At 34.6% G+C, this 20,780-nt stretch overlaps 1 protein-coding gene across 1 annotated transcript in view; it reads left to right on the top strand.

The window, feature by feature from the left end:
• LOC134137641 (uncharacterized) overlaps positions 1-20,780 on the top strand; it is a 64,167-nt gene that overhangs the window by 39,368 nt on the left and 4,019 nt on the right. Inside the window, exons 10-18 of the mRNA XM_062570861.1 lie at positions 2,249-2,356; positions 3,189-3,305; positions 5,449-5,568; positions 8,374-8,499; positions 10,907-11,026; positions 14,221-14,349; positions 15,547-15,681; positions 16,689-16,778; positions 20,648-20,764. Coding sequence (XP_062426845.1) covers positions 2,249-2,356; positions 3,189-3,305; positions 5,449-5,568; positions 8,374-8,499; positions 10,907-11,026; positions 14,221-14,349; positions 15,547-15,681; positions 16,689-16,778; positions 20,648-20,764 — 1,062 coding nt within the window. The remainder of the gene's footprint in view (positions 1-2,248; positions 2,357-3,188; positions 3,306-5,448; positions 5,569-8,373; positions 8,500-10,906; positions 11,027-14,220; positions 14,350-15,546; positions 15,682-16,688; positions 16,779-20,647; positions 20,765-20,780) is intronic.

Genomic DNA, 20,780 nt, shown 5'->3' with positions numbered 1-20,780 from the left:
TAAAGACAAGAAAGCACATTATTGAGAATTTCTGGACACATGATGAAAAGCAGAATTATTTTAAGAGGAACTTAAATACAAATAGGCTGAAAGATTTTTAATTATTTGTTATATAGATGAGACTATTGAATTAAACAAAACAGGAATACTGGCAGAATGTACAGCATCAAAATCATCATAAAGTTAATGAGAGAATATATTGGGAACTGCAAAACTATATGGAAGAATAGAAAGAATATTTATCCACAACTTCATGAAGTTGAGTATGAGCTAATACATCCTGCCAAAAATCTCAGTACCACTGTTGCTAGGCTTCTTCAATACCTGGCTAGTTTAAAACTAGCTCAGATACCTCTTTAACTTGGTAGCTAGTATAGATGTTCTGCATAATAGATTTTTTTTTTGGTAAGATTTATGTATCACATAGACAAAAACAGTACTGAAAACATTACATTTGATATAAAGGAGAACTGGAAGCTGGTGGAAGAATTCAGATGGGACAGTGTTGAGGCAAGGGTGTTAAATGGACAAAGCAAAAAATTGTGTTATAAGGACTGAAAGGAGGCAACTTCTACATTTAGGCAAATAGGTAGAGAGGATGTTGAGTGGAGATTAGGCTTTGGAGATTTAAGATAAAATGGAAAAATGTTGAAAAAAACAGTAGGATCCCAATGGTTTGTTTTGTTTGTTGTTTTTTGTTGTTTTTGTTTTTTTTAACATTGTGAGAGAAAACTTAAAAATTATTCTGAGGATATAGGCCTGAGTATCAGGAAAGCTAGTAGCGAAAAGTAGAGATACAGAGTTTTCAGGGAAAAAAAGGTATTAGCTCTTTTTCACAAGTTTAGTTTAAGCTAATAAAAACCTTGAAATGAGAAAAGGACAGATGGTGAATTTTACAAAATTAGCAATTAATGGTGCTGAGCACGATTTGTTAGTCATCAGCATGGAAATGAAAACTGAAGATGTGTCAGCTGATAAAATTACTTAGAGACAGAACTTAATGGAAGATGAGCCAAAGACTTTGGGCACAGCCCCTGTAGAGGGAATGGGAAAAGAAGAGAGTGGAGAGAGAAAGAGAGAAAAGACTCATCAAAAAATGAGCTAAAAGAACAATCTGGAAAAGAACTCTGTAGAAAGTTCTGGAGAGAAAAAGGGGTCTTCAAAGTGTAGGCAAGAATGACTAATGTCATCAAATATAGGAAGAAAGTGAAAGAGAAGATGAGAGATGAAAAGCAATGAGATTATATATGCTAGGCAGCAAGAGCAGGCTGCCTCACAAAGGAAAGCCAGTTGGGAGATGTGGCTGACAGCAAGGCAGACAGGGAGCAATGTCCTCTCTGACAAGGGCACAATTCTGTGGCTGCTGAGCAAGGCAGTCAGAGCAGATCTGATGATAATTACAGTCTGCTAACAGTCCAGATCTCAAGACAAGTCCAAAACAATGAGAAAGGGCTAGAAGTCAAGTCAGAAAGTCAAGTCAGCACCTCAAGGTTGAAATTAGGTCTAGTGACAGCAACCAGGTCAACCAGCAGCTTAGTGACTGCCGGGCAAATTTATAGCAACAAGGCAAGTCTAAGGTCAAGCCAGGAAATCAAGGCAGCACGTCAGGATTAGTGATGTTCATGGCATGCCTGCAATGTAGCTCAGGCAAAGATCCAAGAGTAAGGTCTTGAAAGCTTGTACAACTCCCAGGCTAAGCAGGGAGACCTGCCAAAGAAGCTTCTCACAGCACTTTCTCACACAGATCTTATAGCAATCTCACACCATGTTACCCAGCTGCACCACATCAGAGCTGTCCTTAAGCACAGGTAGCTGAACCCAGAAGAGGAGGGCTCAGATGATTAATGTAATTTAATGACTAGATTAAAATGATGGACTGCACTGCAGTTAATGATAATTTTGTTTAATTAGGATCAGGAACTCAGTCTTATATCTGACCATAATTTTTCCCATCTTATGTGTTTCAATAGCAAGGAGAATAAGATAATATGATCTAGAGACTGGAATGAGAATCACAGTTACATTATGCTACAAACAGAAAGATAGTCTTTGTTTTGAAGATCTTAAATCTTAAAATATAACATATTTAGGAGGACAGGATTGAAAAAGATGATGATAATCAAGTACCATTGTTTCTATGTGTTACACATTTTAATTCCATAAGATCCATCTGATAGGATATAATTTTAAAAAGAAATATATAAATGTGGTTTTCTGACTGATGATTAATATTTCGCACTTACTGCAGAGGATAGATTAAATAAGGTACCAAAACTTCTTGAAAGCTTGGAGTCAAATCTGAAAGACCTGCAGGAAGAACTGGCTCTGACAGATGACCAAAAAAGCAATGTAAGTGGTAAGTACAGAGCTGAAGTCTGATATGAAATTGTTTATTCAGTAACAATTTTTGTATGTCCATATAGTATAATCATTGGAACCATCTTACCAGGAATCTTCCTAGAGTAACAATGCAAGACTGGATTTTTATAAACAAGGAAATGACTATAGCCAATTTTAATATTTGGAATTCTTTTGAGACCTGTGTGAAAAAAGTTAAGGAATTGAAAGCAATATTTCTTCTTACATATGTGAAAAAGATCATCAACAAAAGGAAAGGGCTGGTCTCACATTAGTGTGTGATGTCATAAGCCAATTGAATGTGACTTTGGTACTTTAAAAGAGAACATATTTTAAGTGATGTATAACTCTGGTTATAGTTATAAATAAACCATCACACAATGGTTTACGATACATAAGAAATATTCTTCTAATCTAGGTCTACCATAGTAGATTTCTCTATAATTGTTAAATGTTATAATTGTTAAATGTTATCAGAGGTCTTATTATAAGATAAATATTTCCTCAGACAGAAATTATTTGGTGTTATTTCTTAAGCTGTACAAAGACAGGGTTTTAATATATATGCATTATTTCATATGTGATAGTCCATAGCAATTTACAGAATGATTTAATTATTCCTCAATTTAAATACTTTTAAAACATTAAAAAAATATTTTGAGTAGTTGCTCTGTATGATATTTAGTATGTATTTACTATGAGAATGCAAAGGCAACCTTTCAGCAGTAAATATGAGAGCTTAAATTTTTCTATTAGAAGAACTTGTAAAACTTTACATAATTTATCTTTCTCTATTTTATGAGTTAAAAAATATCTTCCTTTTTCTATAGAAAGCTGTGGATATGAGCTAAAAAGAATTTTAGCTGCAAGTCTGGAATCAAAACTGAAAGACCTACAGCAAATAGAGACTTTCATAGCAGATCAACTAGGCATACGTGGGTCTGATGGTAAGAAGAAATTTTATTTATATGTAGCTATAACTTTGATAAGCAGTCCTAGGATGAATCTTGTATTTTTGAATTTTGTACTGAAAACTTGTACTAATTTTTTACTGAAAACTGACATACGTTAGCATTTGTGTCTGTCAATTGAGAAGAGTAGTCTGATTTGGAATATATTAAAACTATCATATTTCCTAGTCATGGAAGATATATGAGCAAATATTCTGAACTGACCTATACCCTAGAAAGGAGACTTGACCTTAAGAATCTTCTGCTCTATCCAGGCTAGATAAATAAATAAATAAGAAATAATGTACAGTTTGTTTAGTTGATAAATCCCTCAACCTCTTTCTTTTTTTCCTGTACTTACACACACCCTCACTGCTGAGCAAATCTTAACTTTAATGGACAATCTGGTCTAGTAACTGAAAGTAAAATGTGACTAATTTTCTTTCACATAGCATAAGGGAAGACAATAAGGGCACAAATATGTCTGCAGAGTAAAATACCTAACAGGATACTCACCAAACCCAGAGGAACTGACATACTCTGAGGATCCAAGAATTTTCTGAGAATGCAGCAATACACAAACAATAAAGAGCAAGCTATTCCTATGCCCTTGCATGTTCTCAAGTACTTGTAGATTCTAAAGGTCAATAACTGGTCTTCCTTGGGTGAGACCTCATGGCAATAAGCTAATTTTTCATCAGAAGATGTTGATTTCTTGATGATGATCTCTTGGTGCTGTCATCATCTTTCTTACCTCTGAGGTTGTCTGGACTTCTGTACACTGCTGATGTGAGCTTCTGTTAGTAGAACCCAAGCATTTATGAGAGGCACAACATATGCTAACTGTCGTTGGCTGTAATTGACTTGCATGCTTTCATATAGCTTGCAGAGGACTTTAACTTTTCACTTAACTTGAAGAAGAAGAAAAATAATAGCTAATAACACTGTAATAACCGTTCAGCCATACTACTGGTCTAGTTGGCAATACCACATCGGTGGCTTATTTGGTCTGATAGTGTGTAGATGTTTTTGTTTGAACTAGATAGCTACAGTAAGTGGAATTCAGTGAACAGAACGCCTTGCCTTAAAAAGGACCACCTACATCTGCTGATGTTATGCTTCTGAAGCTCTCTAAACTGCTACCAAGGCCCACCTAGCCAGATGGTAGAGTTTAGATGTCAAACCGGCTTGCTGTGAAAAGTAACATCCACATCACCTGCAAGTAATTCCTCCTCTTTTTTGAGCCACTCATTTCTGAAGAGCTATCTTTTGGATATACATGTAACCTGTTACTGATAGCCAAGGGGAAACATCTCTGCAGTTTTATTTCTTACATTCTGCTGCTCTGAAGCAAGGAAGAAGGTTCCCTGGCTAATTTTTCACAAAGCTGCTGCTTATGCTCTTCATAAGTAGAGGGGGTAGAAACTGGCAGAGAACTAAAGGGGAGTAATTGGGAAATTGTGGGATTATAGAGAAAGAAAGAATTCTGTAGCCATAAAAGAAGAGTTAAAAGAAGGGAGGGCCTAGGGAAAGGTAAGAGATCATTCAAAGTTCAGTACACTACGAATAAAAGGAAAATTAATATAATAGAGAGGATTTGAGATAACAGTCTTCAGTGGATGAAGATTTTTTAGATGTTTTGGTATTTGTGCTGACAAAGGAAATTCTGTAGGACAGCATAGTGAACAGAGAGAATGAAGCTGAGACAAAAGAACCTCAGTAGAACGTAGACAAAAATAAGAGGAACTTGAGATGTTAGAAAAAGGAGTAGAAAGTAACAGGAGGAAGAGACGGAAAGAAAATGGAGAATATGGAATTATTGCAAATCAAGTACCAAGGTGAAATTAAACAACAACAACAACTAAAAAACCTTTCAGTAGTTTCTCAGTAAAACTGTGTGTATGAGAAAGCATGAAAAAAATTCATCTCCCCAACCTGCTACACTGCTGGAAGTTTACATGCTGTTTTTTTCTCTCCTTACACTAGAGATTAAAATTGTATCTTACATAGTAAAAGAAATAATTATTTACTGTAAAAATAGCATAAATAGTGTTCTTAATTCAAGTTTTTATCTTACATGTTTTGCAAGTTGGAATTAACATTTTATATGGTTGGTTATCAAATACTTTCATTTGCATAGAAAAGCAAGTATATGACATCCCACAAACAAGAAGACTTCTGTTGTCAAGTTTGGAACCAACTCTGAAAGACCTGCAAATGGCAGAAGCTAATATAATTAGCCTGCCAGACAGCATAAATGGTGAGGATGGAGTTAAAACTTGAGCCTGTGTGTGTAATTTGGATAAACTTCTGAGGTCTTTCTGTTCAGCTTGTTGGAAATTGCACATTCTACTGAGGAGTTTAGTAGCAGAATAAGAGAATCAAACTTCTATAATGTTAAAGATCAATTAATCCAAAATAATTTCTGGAATTGTTTCTTTAAAAGTTTTCTATAATAAATTGTATGAAAATAATATCTCTATCTTTTCTCACTTAGGTGTGAAGTTGCAAATGATACTCGTAGCAGACTTTTACCATTATAATTGATTACAACTACGTATACATTACTTGAAAATAAAATGAAAGAATTAATTTATTTTAAGTTCAGGGAACCCTTTATTAATAAGCTTTTCTAGGTTCAGGATTATTTAGTCACAATTCATTACATTACCTTGTTCATTGCTTGCCTTGCCATGGTGTCATTAAAACATAAAAGCAAAAATAAGAATGGATTTTGTTTTTAAATTTCTGACAATACATTGTATCTTTGATATGCTATATGTGGTGCTTTTATCTGACATACCACAGGAATTTCTTCGGAGTTACTTAATTCTATAAATCAACTGATCCTTCAGACATTTTCTGTAAAAGTGTATATAGTGTAATTAGTGTAAAAGCAAAATCTGTTTTGGTTTTTTTCTGCATTGCCTGTTAAAGAGAACAATTAAATATTTTCTTTTTCTGAAGAAGATAAGCTTTATGCACAAAGTAAGTTAAAGAACTTAGCAATGAATCTGAAGCCAAATCTACAAAGCTTGCAGCAGAATCTTGCTGAAAGTCAAATAGAAAAGAGAAGGGTTTCTAGCAAGTGTGAAGTTAATAATTTAGTCATAAAATTATTAATTTAACTTTCAAATTGAAAATCTATGCTAATTTTCTCTTAAAAATCGTGGATCATTCCAATTTGGGTTTTTGATGTTCTCGGTACAGTTGGAACTTTCCACATATAATTTACTGAGCTGAGATCTTTGATTTAAACATGTCTCCAAGACTTGTATAATTTCTTACAGGAGAATACTCAACTATTTCTGTGCTAACTCTACAATTAACTCTCTTAATGGGTAACATTTTCCTCAGAAGCAATGAGCAGCTGCATCCTATTCTGTCTCATTTTGCCTGCCTGGAGTAAACAGAGTTGTGTGGTTATCTGATTTTAAGTAAAGAAACGCAGTGATGCAATTACAGGTTTAGTAATGTTTCTTTATAGATGTGGAATTAGAAGGATTGCGTACTTATTTTCTCTTATTGCAGTTTGGGATCTGATGGTACATGGCTTGGCTTGGCCTAATCAGATCCCTATTGTTAATAACAGGCATACCTACATTTGCATTTAAGTTCAGATCAGGAGTGTGCTGGTAGGGTGAATCTTCCAGTCACCCTCAGTTTACTGTGCCTTGGTTCACATCATCGAATGATCTCAGAGTATAAACTTGATTCTTTCCAGAAGAAACTAAGCTAAAAGATGTGTTGCAGGAGTGCACCTAATGTATTCCAGCTGCTAATAGACTTTTAAACTGTGGAATCGGACTTGAGCTCATCTGAATTAAATCCACTGAAATATGTAGGGTGTGGAACTCTGGTCATTACAACTATTTAGGTCATACATTGCTGCTTCTATTATGCTGCATTTCTTGCCAATGTAGATGCAATCTGTGTCATAACTTAGTCAACTGTCAGCAAATCATTCTTTTGAATCTAATCTTGGATATCTTGGGTATCTTCATGTCATGGCAGTTTTTAATAAAGAGTTATTAAAAAAAAAAAAAAAAAAAAAGAGAGAGAGAAGAAGAGAGAGACCACTACCATCTGCTTGGTTTGCAAAAGAAGAACTTAGAGGAAAAAAAGTGTCTTTTGTGAGACCTTTCAAAACCTGAAATTATTTCCTTACTAGAAGATAATCATAGGGTCAAAGATGTTACTAACTTGCCTGATTTTAGTCATTTGTCAAGCATAAATGAAGGTATTTAGGCTGATAAGTACAGTATAAAACTCAAAACTTCGGTTTTGTTTTTGGTTTTCTAAGCTGTGATATGCGTGGTGATGGAAGTTCCTGTCCTAGATGATTTTACTGTTGTATTTTTTGTTGTAAGTGAGTTAAATTAAGGCAGATATTCTGCCTGGCTGCATAAAATTCCATACCATGTGAGTAGGTTATTTCTAATTAATACAAAAAACCCTGTCATTGTGTAAATAGGCTACAGTTATTTTTTATGAGCCCAGATGATGGGGATTGTAATGGCAGTAACTGTGAAAGAAAATAGAGTAATCTGAAATGGAAGCAATGTATCAGGCACTAAGAGCTTGCACTGTTGGTTGGGAGACAGCTTGGTCTTTTTGAAAAAGCAGGCTGACATCAGTGAGGTACTTTAGTTCTCCGGTTACATATTCCTACAAATGACTGAAAATGAGATAACAACAACAACAAGCTAGCTGGATAATTAATATGCTTTGGAGTATTTACTGCCTCTTTCGCACAGTGATGAAATAATTACACACATAAGTGTGCCTGCACACACACAATATATTTTAAAATCATAGTTATATTAGAGGAATTCTTTAAATACTGTATTGTAAGTGTGGTAGAACACAGCAGTTTTTCTGAAGTACTATCAGTTTATAACCTGAATGTTCTTTTCAAACATCTACTGAAGATGTTAAACAAATGTATTTAAAATTGTTAGTGAAGTTATGTTAAAGCCATTTTCCGTGTTAAATATCTTCTGTTTCATGCTAAAAGTCTATCAAAATATAAATACCTTTTATTTACTAAAGTATATCTCTGTAGAGGACAGATTGAAGGAATTCATCAACCAAAAAAATATTCTACTGTCAGCTCAGGAAGCAAATTCACAACGTTTGCAACAAGCACAGACTACTGTAGTAGACCAAGAAGACCAATTCAGATTTTTTGGTGAGTGCAGATTTAATAGCATATGAATACACAGTTTTGCTTATTCCCTATTGACTGTCCAGTAGGTTTCTATAGATAGAAGACTGTACAGTAGGTTTCTATAGACAGAAGATTTGTCTCTGTAACTGTGTTCGTTCTTCTTGTTTGTCTCTGTCTCCTTTCTGCTTAATTTTCTTTTAGTTCTGAATTAAGATTTGTTATATGAACTAGTAAAAGTCTACCATTTTCTATAAATATGAAGCAGAGTATGGTATGTTAATGATACAGAATACTTCAGAGGCATCAGAGAAGAAGAGTAACAAATACATGGTCAAAGTTCAAAAAACCAGAAGTGCTGTAACATTACAAGTTTTTGAATCTATACTTTAAATGAAATATTACTCTCTGGAAAGCTGCAACTTTGTAGTTAATTATGTTTTAATCAGTCAAAAACTTTATCTGGAATTAAAGGAAGGGTCATGCATAAAATACTTCAGCACGATTGTAACTTTTCAATTCAGTACTTAATAGAACTGAAGAATATAGTTATAGGTCCAAATATATTTTAAAGTAATATTAACAATAAGCAAATTTACCTTTAAAATTCTCAATACATTTTGAAATTTTTCTTATAGTTTGTAGTTCTCTTTTCTACTCAACTATCCAATAGGATTCTATCTTGTTTATACAAGAATCTGAGGAACGATATTATGGTTTGAGGTGTTAGGTTGAATATGTTTGAATCTATGTACAAATCATGCTTTAATAACTACTTAACACTACTGTTACGCGGTTAGTGACATTTTTATAATTTTAACAAGAAAATTTAATGCCATAATATTGTAATGATAAGAAACCATTTTAGTATAAATATGTTGATAGACTTGAAATTCAGAATCCTTTATATATATATATATATATATATATATATATATATATATTTTAAAAGCTTTTCTGAGAACAGGAAGAACTTTATTCAGAAAGGTATTTGTACAAATTTGTGGGAATTTCAGATTTTATTAAACTTTAATGGAACTGATGTGATATTTCAGAACATGTACTATATAAGGGAAAGAAATAGTGAGCTCTTTATTAGAATTTTGCACCATAGGGGTATAGGCAATGTTCTAGTCTGCCTGTACATTAGCTGATTACATGTGTGTGAGCTGAAAACTGTCTAATAAGGATACTCAAAAAATGCTGTTATTAAGGAGTTGTCTGGATGGTGAATGTCAGTTGATAGTAATTCCTGAAATGCTGGTAAATTTCCAGAAAGCTGCAATGAGGCTAATGATATGCGGATATTTTCAAAGGATGTATGGGGCAACAGCAGTTTGACAATGATCATGGACAGAATAATTTGACAGGAGTATATTAATAGAAAACTGAAGGAAGGAAATAGAACTGATGTCAGTCAATGCTGTTTTATGGAAGATCCATGCAAACCAGCTCTTTTTTTTTGGGGGGGGGGGGGAGTATTAAAATTGCCCTGTTGATTAATAGCAGTTATAATGTTGGTATAACAGACTTCTAAAAGTTATTGAGTTCTACAGAAAGATATTTTTACTAAGAAATTAGATAAATATGAAATCATCTGTCCTGTCAAATAAAACCAAGCTGAGTATTTGGTAGCTTTCAAAATGGTGGCATAAACAGGAAACATCATCAAGTGGTTTTCTGCAGAGATTAATACTTGAGTTTTGACTAGTTAGTGTTTTCCACGGTGTCTTGGGAAAAACCATAAAATAGTAGTTGGCCATTTATAGATTCACCAAATTCCTACTTGCTGACTGTAGATTATGCTTCAAACAGGAGCACTACTTTGTCACATTTTAGTTTTTGGATTAAATGGCTTGGCGCTTGGTTCATTTCACTCCAAAACGCCAGTTATTATAGAAATGCAGATGAATTTGGATACTTCAAAGTTTTAGGTCATTTTGAAAATCCCAGACGCTATATACCATCCAAATTAGTTAGATTTTCTGTACTGGTAAAAGAATTCATTCACCAAGTGAAAGAAGAGAATATGAAAGAGGTGACTGGTGGTATCTGCCTACTCACGTATTGCTAAGTGCAAGCGTATTTTTTTCTGATGTATTAAGGTTTCTGACTCTCTCAGCTCATTTTTCCAGGCCTCTTTCCTCCTGCAGTAGCTCCCAGAACTCTTGATGTACACTCTTTTCCTATGGCTGTTTGAGAGACTTGTGGAAAAATGTTCTAGTTTTTTTTATCAGTGAAGATCTTGAAATAGAATTTGTTGCCTCTGCTCCAGGCAACATGAGGTTTAAATGGACCTATTAGTGTGACACAAAGTAACAGACCAGAAAAACATACTGAAAAAAGTCTATTATCTCTTTTGAATCATATTTTAAAATAGTAAATATAATTTACTTCTAGTTACTGTTACTAAGTATTTCTCTTGTGGCAGAGAAAAAAATACAGGACTTAACAGAAAAAAGAAAGCTTTTGCTTACCAACCTAGCATCAAATTGGAAAGATCTGCAACAGACTCGGGCTTTGGCTGCCAGCCAACTTCATGGCATGAATGGTAAGTATTAAAGAACATCAGCTTCTAGCTATTCTGGGTCAGATTAAAGGTCCATATAGCCCAGTGTCCTATCTCCAGCTGCATTCAAAAGCAAATATGTAGGTAACTACTCAGCCCTGATGAGGCCACATCTGGCGTACTGTGTCCAATTCTGGGCTCCCCAGTACAAGAGAGACATGGAGCTACTGGAGAGAGTCCAGTGTATGACTACAAAAATGATCAGAGGGCTGGAGCATCTCCCTTACGAGGAAAGGCTGCGAGAGCTGGGCTTGTTTAGCCTGGAGAAGAGAAGACTAAGGGGGGGATCTTACCAGTGTATACAAATATCTTGAGGGAGGGTGCAGAGAGGATGCGGATGGACTATTTTCAGTGGTGCCCAGTGGCAGGAAAAGAGGCAATGGGCACAGACTGAAACACAGGAAGTTCCATCTGAATATGAGGAAGAAACTTCTTTCCTGTGAGAGTGACAGAGTGCTGGACCAGGTTGCCCAGAGAGGTTGTGGAGTCTCCTTCTCTGGAGATACACAAAAACCCACCCGGGCACAATCCTGTGCAACATGCTCTAGGTGACCCTGCTTGAGCAAGGGCGTTGGACTAGGTGATCTCTAGAGGTCCCCTCCAACGGCAGCCATTCTATGATTCTGTGAACAGTATATGATTCTTCCCAAAATATTGTCCAGTTTCTGAGTCGTGGTTGATACATTCTCTATTAATATCCTGTGATTAATTTTTTCCATGAATTTGTCTATTGATTTTTCAAACATGCATTAAACAAATTTAAATCCACAGTATCCACAGTATATCGAAGTCTTTTTTTTTTCATCTAGCTGTGTAGGAAAGAAGTATCTTTCGTTTGTTTTGAACCTGGCATCATTTTTTTTTGATAGCTCCTAGTTCATTCTTCCCCTATTCACCTTCTCCATTGTCTGTCATGGTAAGTCACCCGATCCCAATTGAGAAGCCTTTTTCACGATGAAAATCCCATTGTATTTAGGCGTTCTCTGTACAGAATCTGTTAGGCAAATTTGATATCTGTGTCATCCTTCTCAGTGTCTTTTCTAGTTTTATTGTATCTTTTCTGAGATCGCTGAGACCAAAGTGATATTTGAAATGCAGACATGCCTGTCTTATATAAATACATAAATATGTATGGATGACAGTGTTTTTGGTTTTGTTTTCTACAGTTTTTCCATTATTTCTAGTATTCTGTTTGTTTTACTGACTGATGCTGAGCATGAAGCTGACTCTGTGCTTTGTTTCTGGACTAGGCAAAAGGTAGTTCAGAGATCACCATTGACTATGTACAACTATGACTGATTTGTACATTTCCCTTGGTTTTTATTTATGAATATTTAATTTATCTGTCTTCTCATGTAGTCCCTGAACATTTACTTGACTAGCTTGATTATCAATATTATTGTCACCCTATTATTCACCCCTTTTCCAGAACACTTATAAGTGTGTTGAACAGTACAGACCCTACTGTCGATCACTCTAGGACTCCATCCATGACCTCTCTCGAACTAGAAAACTGATAATTAATTCTTACGATTTATTTCCTATCTTCCATCTTTAAATAGTTATTTATTCATTTGAAGACCTTCCTCATATCCTCTGGAAGTTTCTTAAAGGTCTTTTTTGAAAGGCATTGTTGAAAGCCTTTGGAAGTCCATCTGTATGAAATGATCTGTTTTTGTTTACACATTTACTGTCTCCCTCAAAGAAGTCCAGCAGATTTGTGAGGCATTACTTCACTTTGCCTGTGTTGACTTTTCCCCAGTACATTATACTTATCCATGTACCACTAGATCTTATCATTTGTACCAATTAGCAACAAAAATATCTGCCTAATTCTTCTATATTTTTTTAAGTCTCCCAGAAAACCCTTTTAAACCTCCCAGAAATTGAGACCATGTTAGCTGTGTTCCGTTCTATTGGTACAGAGATCTGGTATTCATCTCTGAATTTCTGTAGCCTTCCTAAATGATTATTGTTGGCTCCTGGCAAGTTCGTTGCTATTCCTTTCATTGATTAAAGTATTTTCTGTTGATATTTCATTTTGAATAATTTCTCTAATATATGCCTCATGATGGGAGATTTTAAGTTGACAGCCTCCTGAAACTTCTCCATAGTGAATATAGAGGCAGAGAATGAATTTACATAGTCCTATTTCTTTACTGTAATTATTCTTCTTGTATTTTGTTAAAATGTGTTTATTATTTTTATCCCTTCTGTAAATTACTCACCAGATTCTTTTATGGCATAATTTAGTGTTTAACTTTCTGTTCATTTCTGTTCTCTTGATTTAACTATGACATCAACTTTTTCAAAGATGTCCTCTTGTTTGAAATACCTTATTTTACTGACTGTTTAATCAGTGCTTTTTCTGTTTTTGTGATCTTTCTAAAGTATTTCTTTGAACAGATTATATGGTGCTCAAGAATATTTTGATGCCTCCTGCAAGCATGTTATCCTTCTAGCTCTTTGAAATTTTTCATTTTTTGTATTTTCCTTTTTCAAAAATAAACAATTACTGAAGTAGATTTTACTTTTTTTTCAGTCCTGCAATTATAATGCCCTGTCTGTTATTACCCATCTGCAGAGTTTTTGATATGCCTATTATGTCATGTCAGTATCCTCATCAGAAAAGAAAGGTATTCTACCCTTCCCCCCATCTTCTTAGACTGCTAGCACTTCAGTAGAAGCATGGATAAGTTTGATCTACCTTACTTATGTGTCTTCTTTATATGGGAGTCTGAAGCAAGCCTTGATCCTAATTCTGTACTTCTTTCTTAGGAAGAAAAGGTGTGATTGTGTGACTAATTATTCTTAGGGCTGTGCTTTGGTTAGGAAATATTTCTGAGATAAAAAATATGACGCTTCAGATATACATGTATGTTTTATTTGTTACCTACCTTTGGACTGTGCTAATATACTAGGTAAATTAGATAACAGATAGCATTAAAGAAATAGTTCATACATTTTCAGTGCTCATTTTACAACACGTAAATACTTTATCTGATGAAATGCAATAGTTTTATTAATCTGCATAGACATTTTTGTATTGCCACAATAGTGTTTTAGGAGAAATACAGGCATTCTGTTTCCATGTTCTGAATCTTGATTTTTCATTCTGTAGAGATATTCTGTAAATTACTTTCTCAAATAAATACACCAAAATCATCCCCTTTCAGTAGGAAACAAAGTAAAGGACCTCATCAAGGAAAGAGAGACTTTGGTTACTGAAATAGAAGAAAATCTAAAGAGCCTGCAGGAAGTTGAGAATGTGGTAACAAACCATTTAGTCACAAACAGATTAATTGGTAAGTGCAAAGTAGTAAAAGTGGCTTGAAAGTAAACATGTAGATAGATGAATGTGGTGGCTTACTGGAAACAGCTGGATTTCCCTCTACATTTGCCATTGCTCCAACTCTTTCTCTGCCTATTTACCCTTTCATTCTGTGCACTGCTTCCATACTTCAGGCATTCCAGATTACTCACATTCATCCATGACTCTGCAACTCTCACAACCACTAGCCAACATACCATGCTGCCAGAAATGCCCTCTGTTAGCTCTATCCTTCCCCTTGGTATTTCATGTCATCAGTAAGCACAAAACAAAATAAAAAAGCAGGCTGTGATTAGTAGTACTAGTTGGTGTATAGAAATGAATAGAGAGTGACCACAAGATCTAGTATATGTGGAAAGTAATCTACACTTTCACCTGAATATTGGCTCATTCTTTACAGTGAGATATCTTTAACTGATGATGAATGTTCTGATGAAAAGATATATCTTGAAAATTTCAAACAAAAATAAGTAAAAATCTCTATTGTGTAAAAGAAAATTTAATAGTTTGCAGTGCGAGACATTTATAATAGGAGAGTTGCTCTTTAAATCACTTAAGAATGTCTAAGTATGCATGACTGTCTCTTTAGGCAATCCTAATCATGTACATAAAATTAAGCACAGAAGCAAGAGTTTGAAAGGCTGTCTCTTGGTGTGTACTTGAGAATTTAACATAGCAAAGAATTTACAGTATAGTATTTTCAAATTTCTGTTTTAGATCAAAATAATTAACTTGCTTTATGTTTTGTGTAAGGCAGTGTTAAAGCAAGTTGTGATTCTTCTTATGAGGAATCAACAAATAAATATTTTTAAATAAAAACAATATTTTTGATCCATTTCCATTGACAGAATATGTAAGACTTATTTTTTTGGATCCTCAGTATTTTAAAAATTTTCTTACATTCCTGTCTCTCACTCTTCCATTTATTGTTAATCTGTCTTTTTAAGAAAATCTTACCTTTGATGTTTATTTAATATTTAATCTAAATATTCTTAAATTATTTAAAATTCTGCCCTACACGTTTTTTCTAGTTGTAATTTTTCCCTTCTAATGAGATAATCCCATGGTGCTGATATATTTGTTACATGAGCATTCACTTGAGTTACTTTCCAGTACTCAGTGTTCTGGTACATATATTCATGGTTGCTTCTAAATATTTTCTTTCTGCTAGATAATTGCTTAGGCAACAATTCTGATCTTTTTGAAAGAAAATCAGAAGTGCCCAGAAAATGGCCTCTAAATAGTAGAACTTTGCAGCTAGAACGTATTCTTTCAGCACTTCCACTTGATCAAGACAGAAGCTCTGGTAAGTAAAGAATTTTACTTTGAAACCATATAATTATTTATTCATTGTTTTCTATTCACATAGAAAACTAAGACAGTGATGTGTTTTGGACAGGTTTGGTTAGTGTGATCCTTTTATCTAAAAAGAGGACAAAAGAGTGCTACTTAACAAAGAAAAATGTGAAAGCACTAGTTGATGACTGAGTTGAGATGTCACACGTTGACATCTTCATTTAGGGGAAATGGGTAAAAATGGAGAAATAACAATATTTTGACCAAAGATGATTGATTTTTGCAAAATCAGTCTAATTAATAGCATTTTTCAAATGCTGTCCTTTGCCCCATTCTATATGCCTTTCATGTATCTTTTTCTTCAGTCTCTTCTTCGTATTAGTAATGAGAAATATAATAATATAAATTTTAGTTTTTTATATTTTTTATACTTCCGGAGAGCTGGAGTTTAGCATTGAGAAGAGAAAGGTTGGGCATTTATACCCTCTTATGAGGGTATCCAGTGAAAGGATAAGAGTCAATGGACACAAATACAAGAAATTCAAACATAAAATTTATTTTCTACTATGAGGGTTGTAAAACACTGGAATAGTTGCCAGAGAGGCTGTGGAGTCTATTCTTAGAGAGATTTGTATCCTACCCGGATGTGGCCCCAGGCTACCTGCTCTAGTTGATACTGATTTGAGCAAGAGGTTGAATTAGATGTGCTCCAGAGGTTTCTTCCAACCCCAACTGCTCTGTGATTTTGTGATAATGAATATTTATTTGTGATGGAAAGGGAAAAAAAAAAAAAAAAAAGAAAGGTCAGATTGTATAATACTGCAGTTGTACAGAAAAAGAGAGAGAAAGAGCAGAATCCTAAAGAATGTTTATCAGTTTAGATGTAACTTGTGATAATGTATACAAATAAAATAACTAAATTAGAATACTGTTCATGGATTTTAGTCTGTCATTTGGTGAGACACTCTTTAATTGTAATTCACTTCATTTGTTGTCTGTTATATAACCTGTTTGCAGAAAATGAATTGTTAGCACAGAAAAATAGAATTCTGCTTCCAAATCTTCCATCAGCTCTGTCATCTGTTCAAAGTACTGACAAATCCATTGGTAAGAAAGGGACAGTTCCAGGTACTGAATGGTGTAGATTTCTACATTTTTGGTTGTTGTTTTGGGACAGTTTTCTTGAACATTAATTTACCTTTTAAATCTTACAGGTAACTTCTGTGGCTCTGTTTAGTGCATGTGTCCTACATACTCTGGCGTGTCACAGCCATTTCCCCGCGTTCCAGTCCTATCCAGCCAGCACAGCTGGTCTGGCGAGGAGAGAAGGGCCCTAATGCAATAGCTTGGGAATGTGTGTGGTCCAGGTGCTAAAAGGGGGGTCTGTAAGGCTATAATATTTGAGTAAGACTTGTACAGAATGCATTGGACTGTACAAAAAGAAAGGAAAGGAAAGGTAGATGGCTAAATTAGCTAGCTGACCAAATTATTGAATGCAGGAGGAGGAGAAATATCATGCTGCATACCCTGAGTCTAATTGCTTCTTGAGCAGTATGCAAAGATTCCTGCCATATACCTTGTATTTTTATCTTTTAAAATCTGTATTTGAAATATATCTGTAAAGAATATTTAGATACAAAGTTTTTACCTCTGGCAAAGAACCTCAGTGACAGATTAGCATCTATTGTATGCTGGTCATTACAGGAAGAACTAAAGAAACTGATAGTTATCATCCCTGATACCAGAAAAAGAGGCAAAAAAGTCAGAATTCTAGCTCCACTACAGCTGAAACATTGAAATGACTCCAAAGGTTAAACTCTGGGACGTTCAAGAGCCACTACATGCCCGGAATAATTGCTCTCCTTATTTTTCACTCTGAATTGTTGGGTTTGGTATCCTCGGCTCTGAGTAGCCTTATTGCCAGCCTTTCAGATTTATGATGTTTGCGGATGTATGAATAAACTAAAACAAAAAAAAAAAAATACTTCATCTGGTGCCAGGCAGACAGTCCTAACCTACTAGTACTGAAAAACATGTTACTAAATGGAAAATCTTCATATGAGATACTCTATAACGATAGATGACTTGATGATAGAACAGTTCTACTTTTTGAAGAGCATTAGTGCCTTTTTTTCTTTCCTCTCACACCTGAATAGAGAGATGTTTCATGTTGCTATCTTCTATATTCTTGTGACTGCCAAAAGGAGAACACAGTTACCTTCTGAGCTGAGGGAGACCAGTGTTGACTGGTCTTTGTCTCTCCTGGATGTAGCATGTTATTTATGTGATAACATAAATCAGTCTTTTTGAATATCTTAATGTAATTTAGAACATTGTAAGAGTCAAAGTAAAAGCAATGGAAGATAATAGATTATCCAGACCTCATGGTGATTATCACGATTCACCCCGAAAGAATGTTAATTCCATTCTTTTGCAGATTTAAGATGTTTGAACTTCTTCTGAAGTACTTGGTTTCTTCTGAAATACTTAGCAGATGTATTACATCTCCTTTAAGGCTTAGTTCAAAAGAAATTCCATATATTCATTAATATGAATATATGAATAACTTTGAGCTGGCTGATACAAGCCTTTATTTTTTTTCCATATCTAAATGAGATAGCTACTGTTGCTAGGTCACAACTGCAATCCTAAACAGTTTTGATTTAAATTTTGGTTAACTGCTATTTGTCTTAGCATGGTAATTCAAAGCAGGTAACTCCTAAGATGGCAGTAAGTTGGGGGGGGGGGGCAGGGAGAAAGAGATCTTAAAAGGTGAAATTTTGTAGAGAAGGATCTTCTCTGCTATAGACTCCAGGATTGTATAGTAAATGAGCAAGCATTGCTAGCCAAGTACAATTTTGTGCAAAACACAATTCTGTGCAAAGCTTCCCAGGGATGGATGAACTGCCACAGGTTTTGCAAGATTAATTTGGGACTGTTTTCTCACAGGACTAATTGATAGTTAAGAACCTAGACAAATGACTAAATTATTGAAGGTTAATGAGTAACTTCATAACACCTAAGCTTCAGCTGACAGTTTATTCATGTTTAGCCCATGGAAAAGGCAAACAATTATCCTTAGGTTTGATATATGGTAATTTAATTTTAAATTCAATGTGGTCACCCTAGATACCTTTATTCCCAAGGTAGGCTTGTGCACTTGACTTTCAAGATTAATGTAACACTATTGCAAGAAATGCAGAAATTCTTTGGACATTTCAGAGTGCTGTGAATGTGTACTGAGTTCCTGTCACTTAAGGGAAGACTATCTTTCCCATCCTCCAGTGTGTCAACAGTCAGCTAATCCAATGCACGTTTCATTAGCAAATGATCTTCAAACGAATAATTTTCAAATTCCAGTTCGCAGTCACAGATTCATGCTAACTGGAGATTGAACCTTTCTTCCCACTTGGAAGATGTCATTCTTCAGTTTGAGTCTGATGTCAGCCGGGGTTTCTCTCTTAAAAAGTCCAAACCATAGCAGAACTTGTTTAAAAAAATTAACAGACCAGGAGGTAGACGTAACCACAAATTACAATATTCTGTGAACCTCTTTGCTACTGCAAGCTGTCATTCTCTACTGTCACGCCAAAAGGTGTAAAATTGTTTCCAGTAAGTTTTGCTGTTAACTCTTCTTCCTGTTCCATTATCCACGTGTGCTCACATTAAGGTGTCCCTGTGCCATCACACCCTTGCAGTCCTTGTTCCCTTGTCTGCAACAGGTTTTGGTATTTTGTAGTACAACTATGGGATTATCCAATCCTAAATTATTCCTATTACTGTGCATCCTGCAGGTACTCAAAACAATTCAGCAAGTCATCTCAGCAGGGGACAACTGTGCAATTGGCAATAGAGAATTGGCACAGAGAACTCCATCTTTCTCTATATTTTCCACAAACAGTGAATTCAGTACAATCATTTGTGTCACCATTTAACCAAATAGTGCTATTTCATGTCTATATTCTAATTACTCTCAACTATTTATATCAACACTTAAAAATGCATGTACAAGGTGAAATTGTGACCCCCCCCTTCTCATCATTCCACTTTTTAAGCTGTATTGTTGTTATACATACATAATATTATTCTTAAAAATCCAAATATTGAAATAATTTCCATTATATCTTATTAAATAAGTGATTTACTTAAAAGCTAACTTAGTAGACAGTCTTGTGTAGAATGTAGAATTCAATTATTCCTGAAAGGAAGAAATGCAATTTCATTACTTAAGCAAATATAAGTTTTATCTTTCTATATTTTATATCCCTTTCAGATACTGATAGGTGTGTATGTATATGAAAATAAAAAACAGTGGGCATATTTGATCTATATTTGTAGTTTTTAAAACACCTGATGCATTCAAGATTTCAGTCAGACAGTTGTATGCTTTTGTTTTTGCAATTATCCATTTACCCCTTGTAAATGCTGATAGTGTTACTGATTCATAGTCATAGGCAGCACTCAGTTTGTAAAAAGAAAAAAAAATCAAATACATATATTCATGAATAGATTTTCTGATTAAATAAAATTTCTTGTCAAGCCTGTTTTTCTGAAAACACATTTGGTAGCTGATGCAGATACTATTAGAGATTATCTCCTCACAAAATCACCTGTTTTAGATATTTCATTTACAATTCAGATCCAAAAGAGTATTCTGTTTGCTTGACACATTTCTTAGTGATGTGATTGACACTGAGCAAAATAAACATAGATCATAATGGATTTTGGAATTATTATAACATTAAGTTGCATATACTGTGAAGAATATGAGGCACAAGTTGTTTGAAATTAGCCAATAGAGCTAATTTTAATTGCAATCCTTGTGCTTATTTTTACTAGTTACCATTGCTTCTTTCTTGTCTTTTTTACATGGAGATGCTGTCTTCTTGATTGTTTTTTCTTAGTAGAAATAGTGTGATTTTGAATGACTGTTTTGCCTCTGAAAACTTAATTTTTTATATATTATGTTTTGGAAGCAGCTACGCAGCCAACCTACGACAGAGAGACTACATCACCTGTTCAGCAAATGATGCCATCCAAAGTTGTATCCAGTATACATTTTGACTTTTCTGTACTTCCAGCCTTAATACCAGGTAACTCAGAAAGTCA

This window comes from Rhea pennata, chromosome 2 (assembly GCF_028389875.1).
Source record: "Rhea pennata isolate bPtePen1 chromosome 2, bPtePen1.pri, whole genome shotgun sequence".
NCBI classification, from domain to species: domain Eukaryota; kingdom Metazoa; phylum Chordata; class Aves; order Rheiformes; family Rheidae; genus Rhea; species Rhea pennata.
The sequence above is the reverse complement of the archived record's forward strand: the minus strand, read 5'-3'. Positions and strand labels throughout refer to the sequence as shown.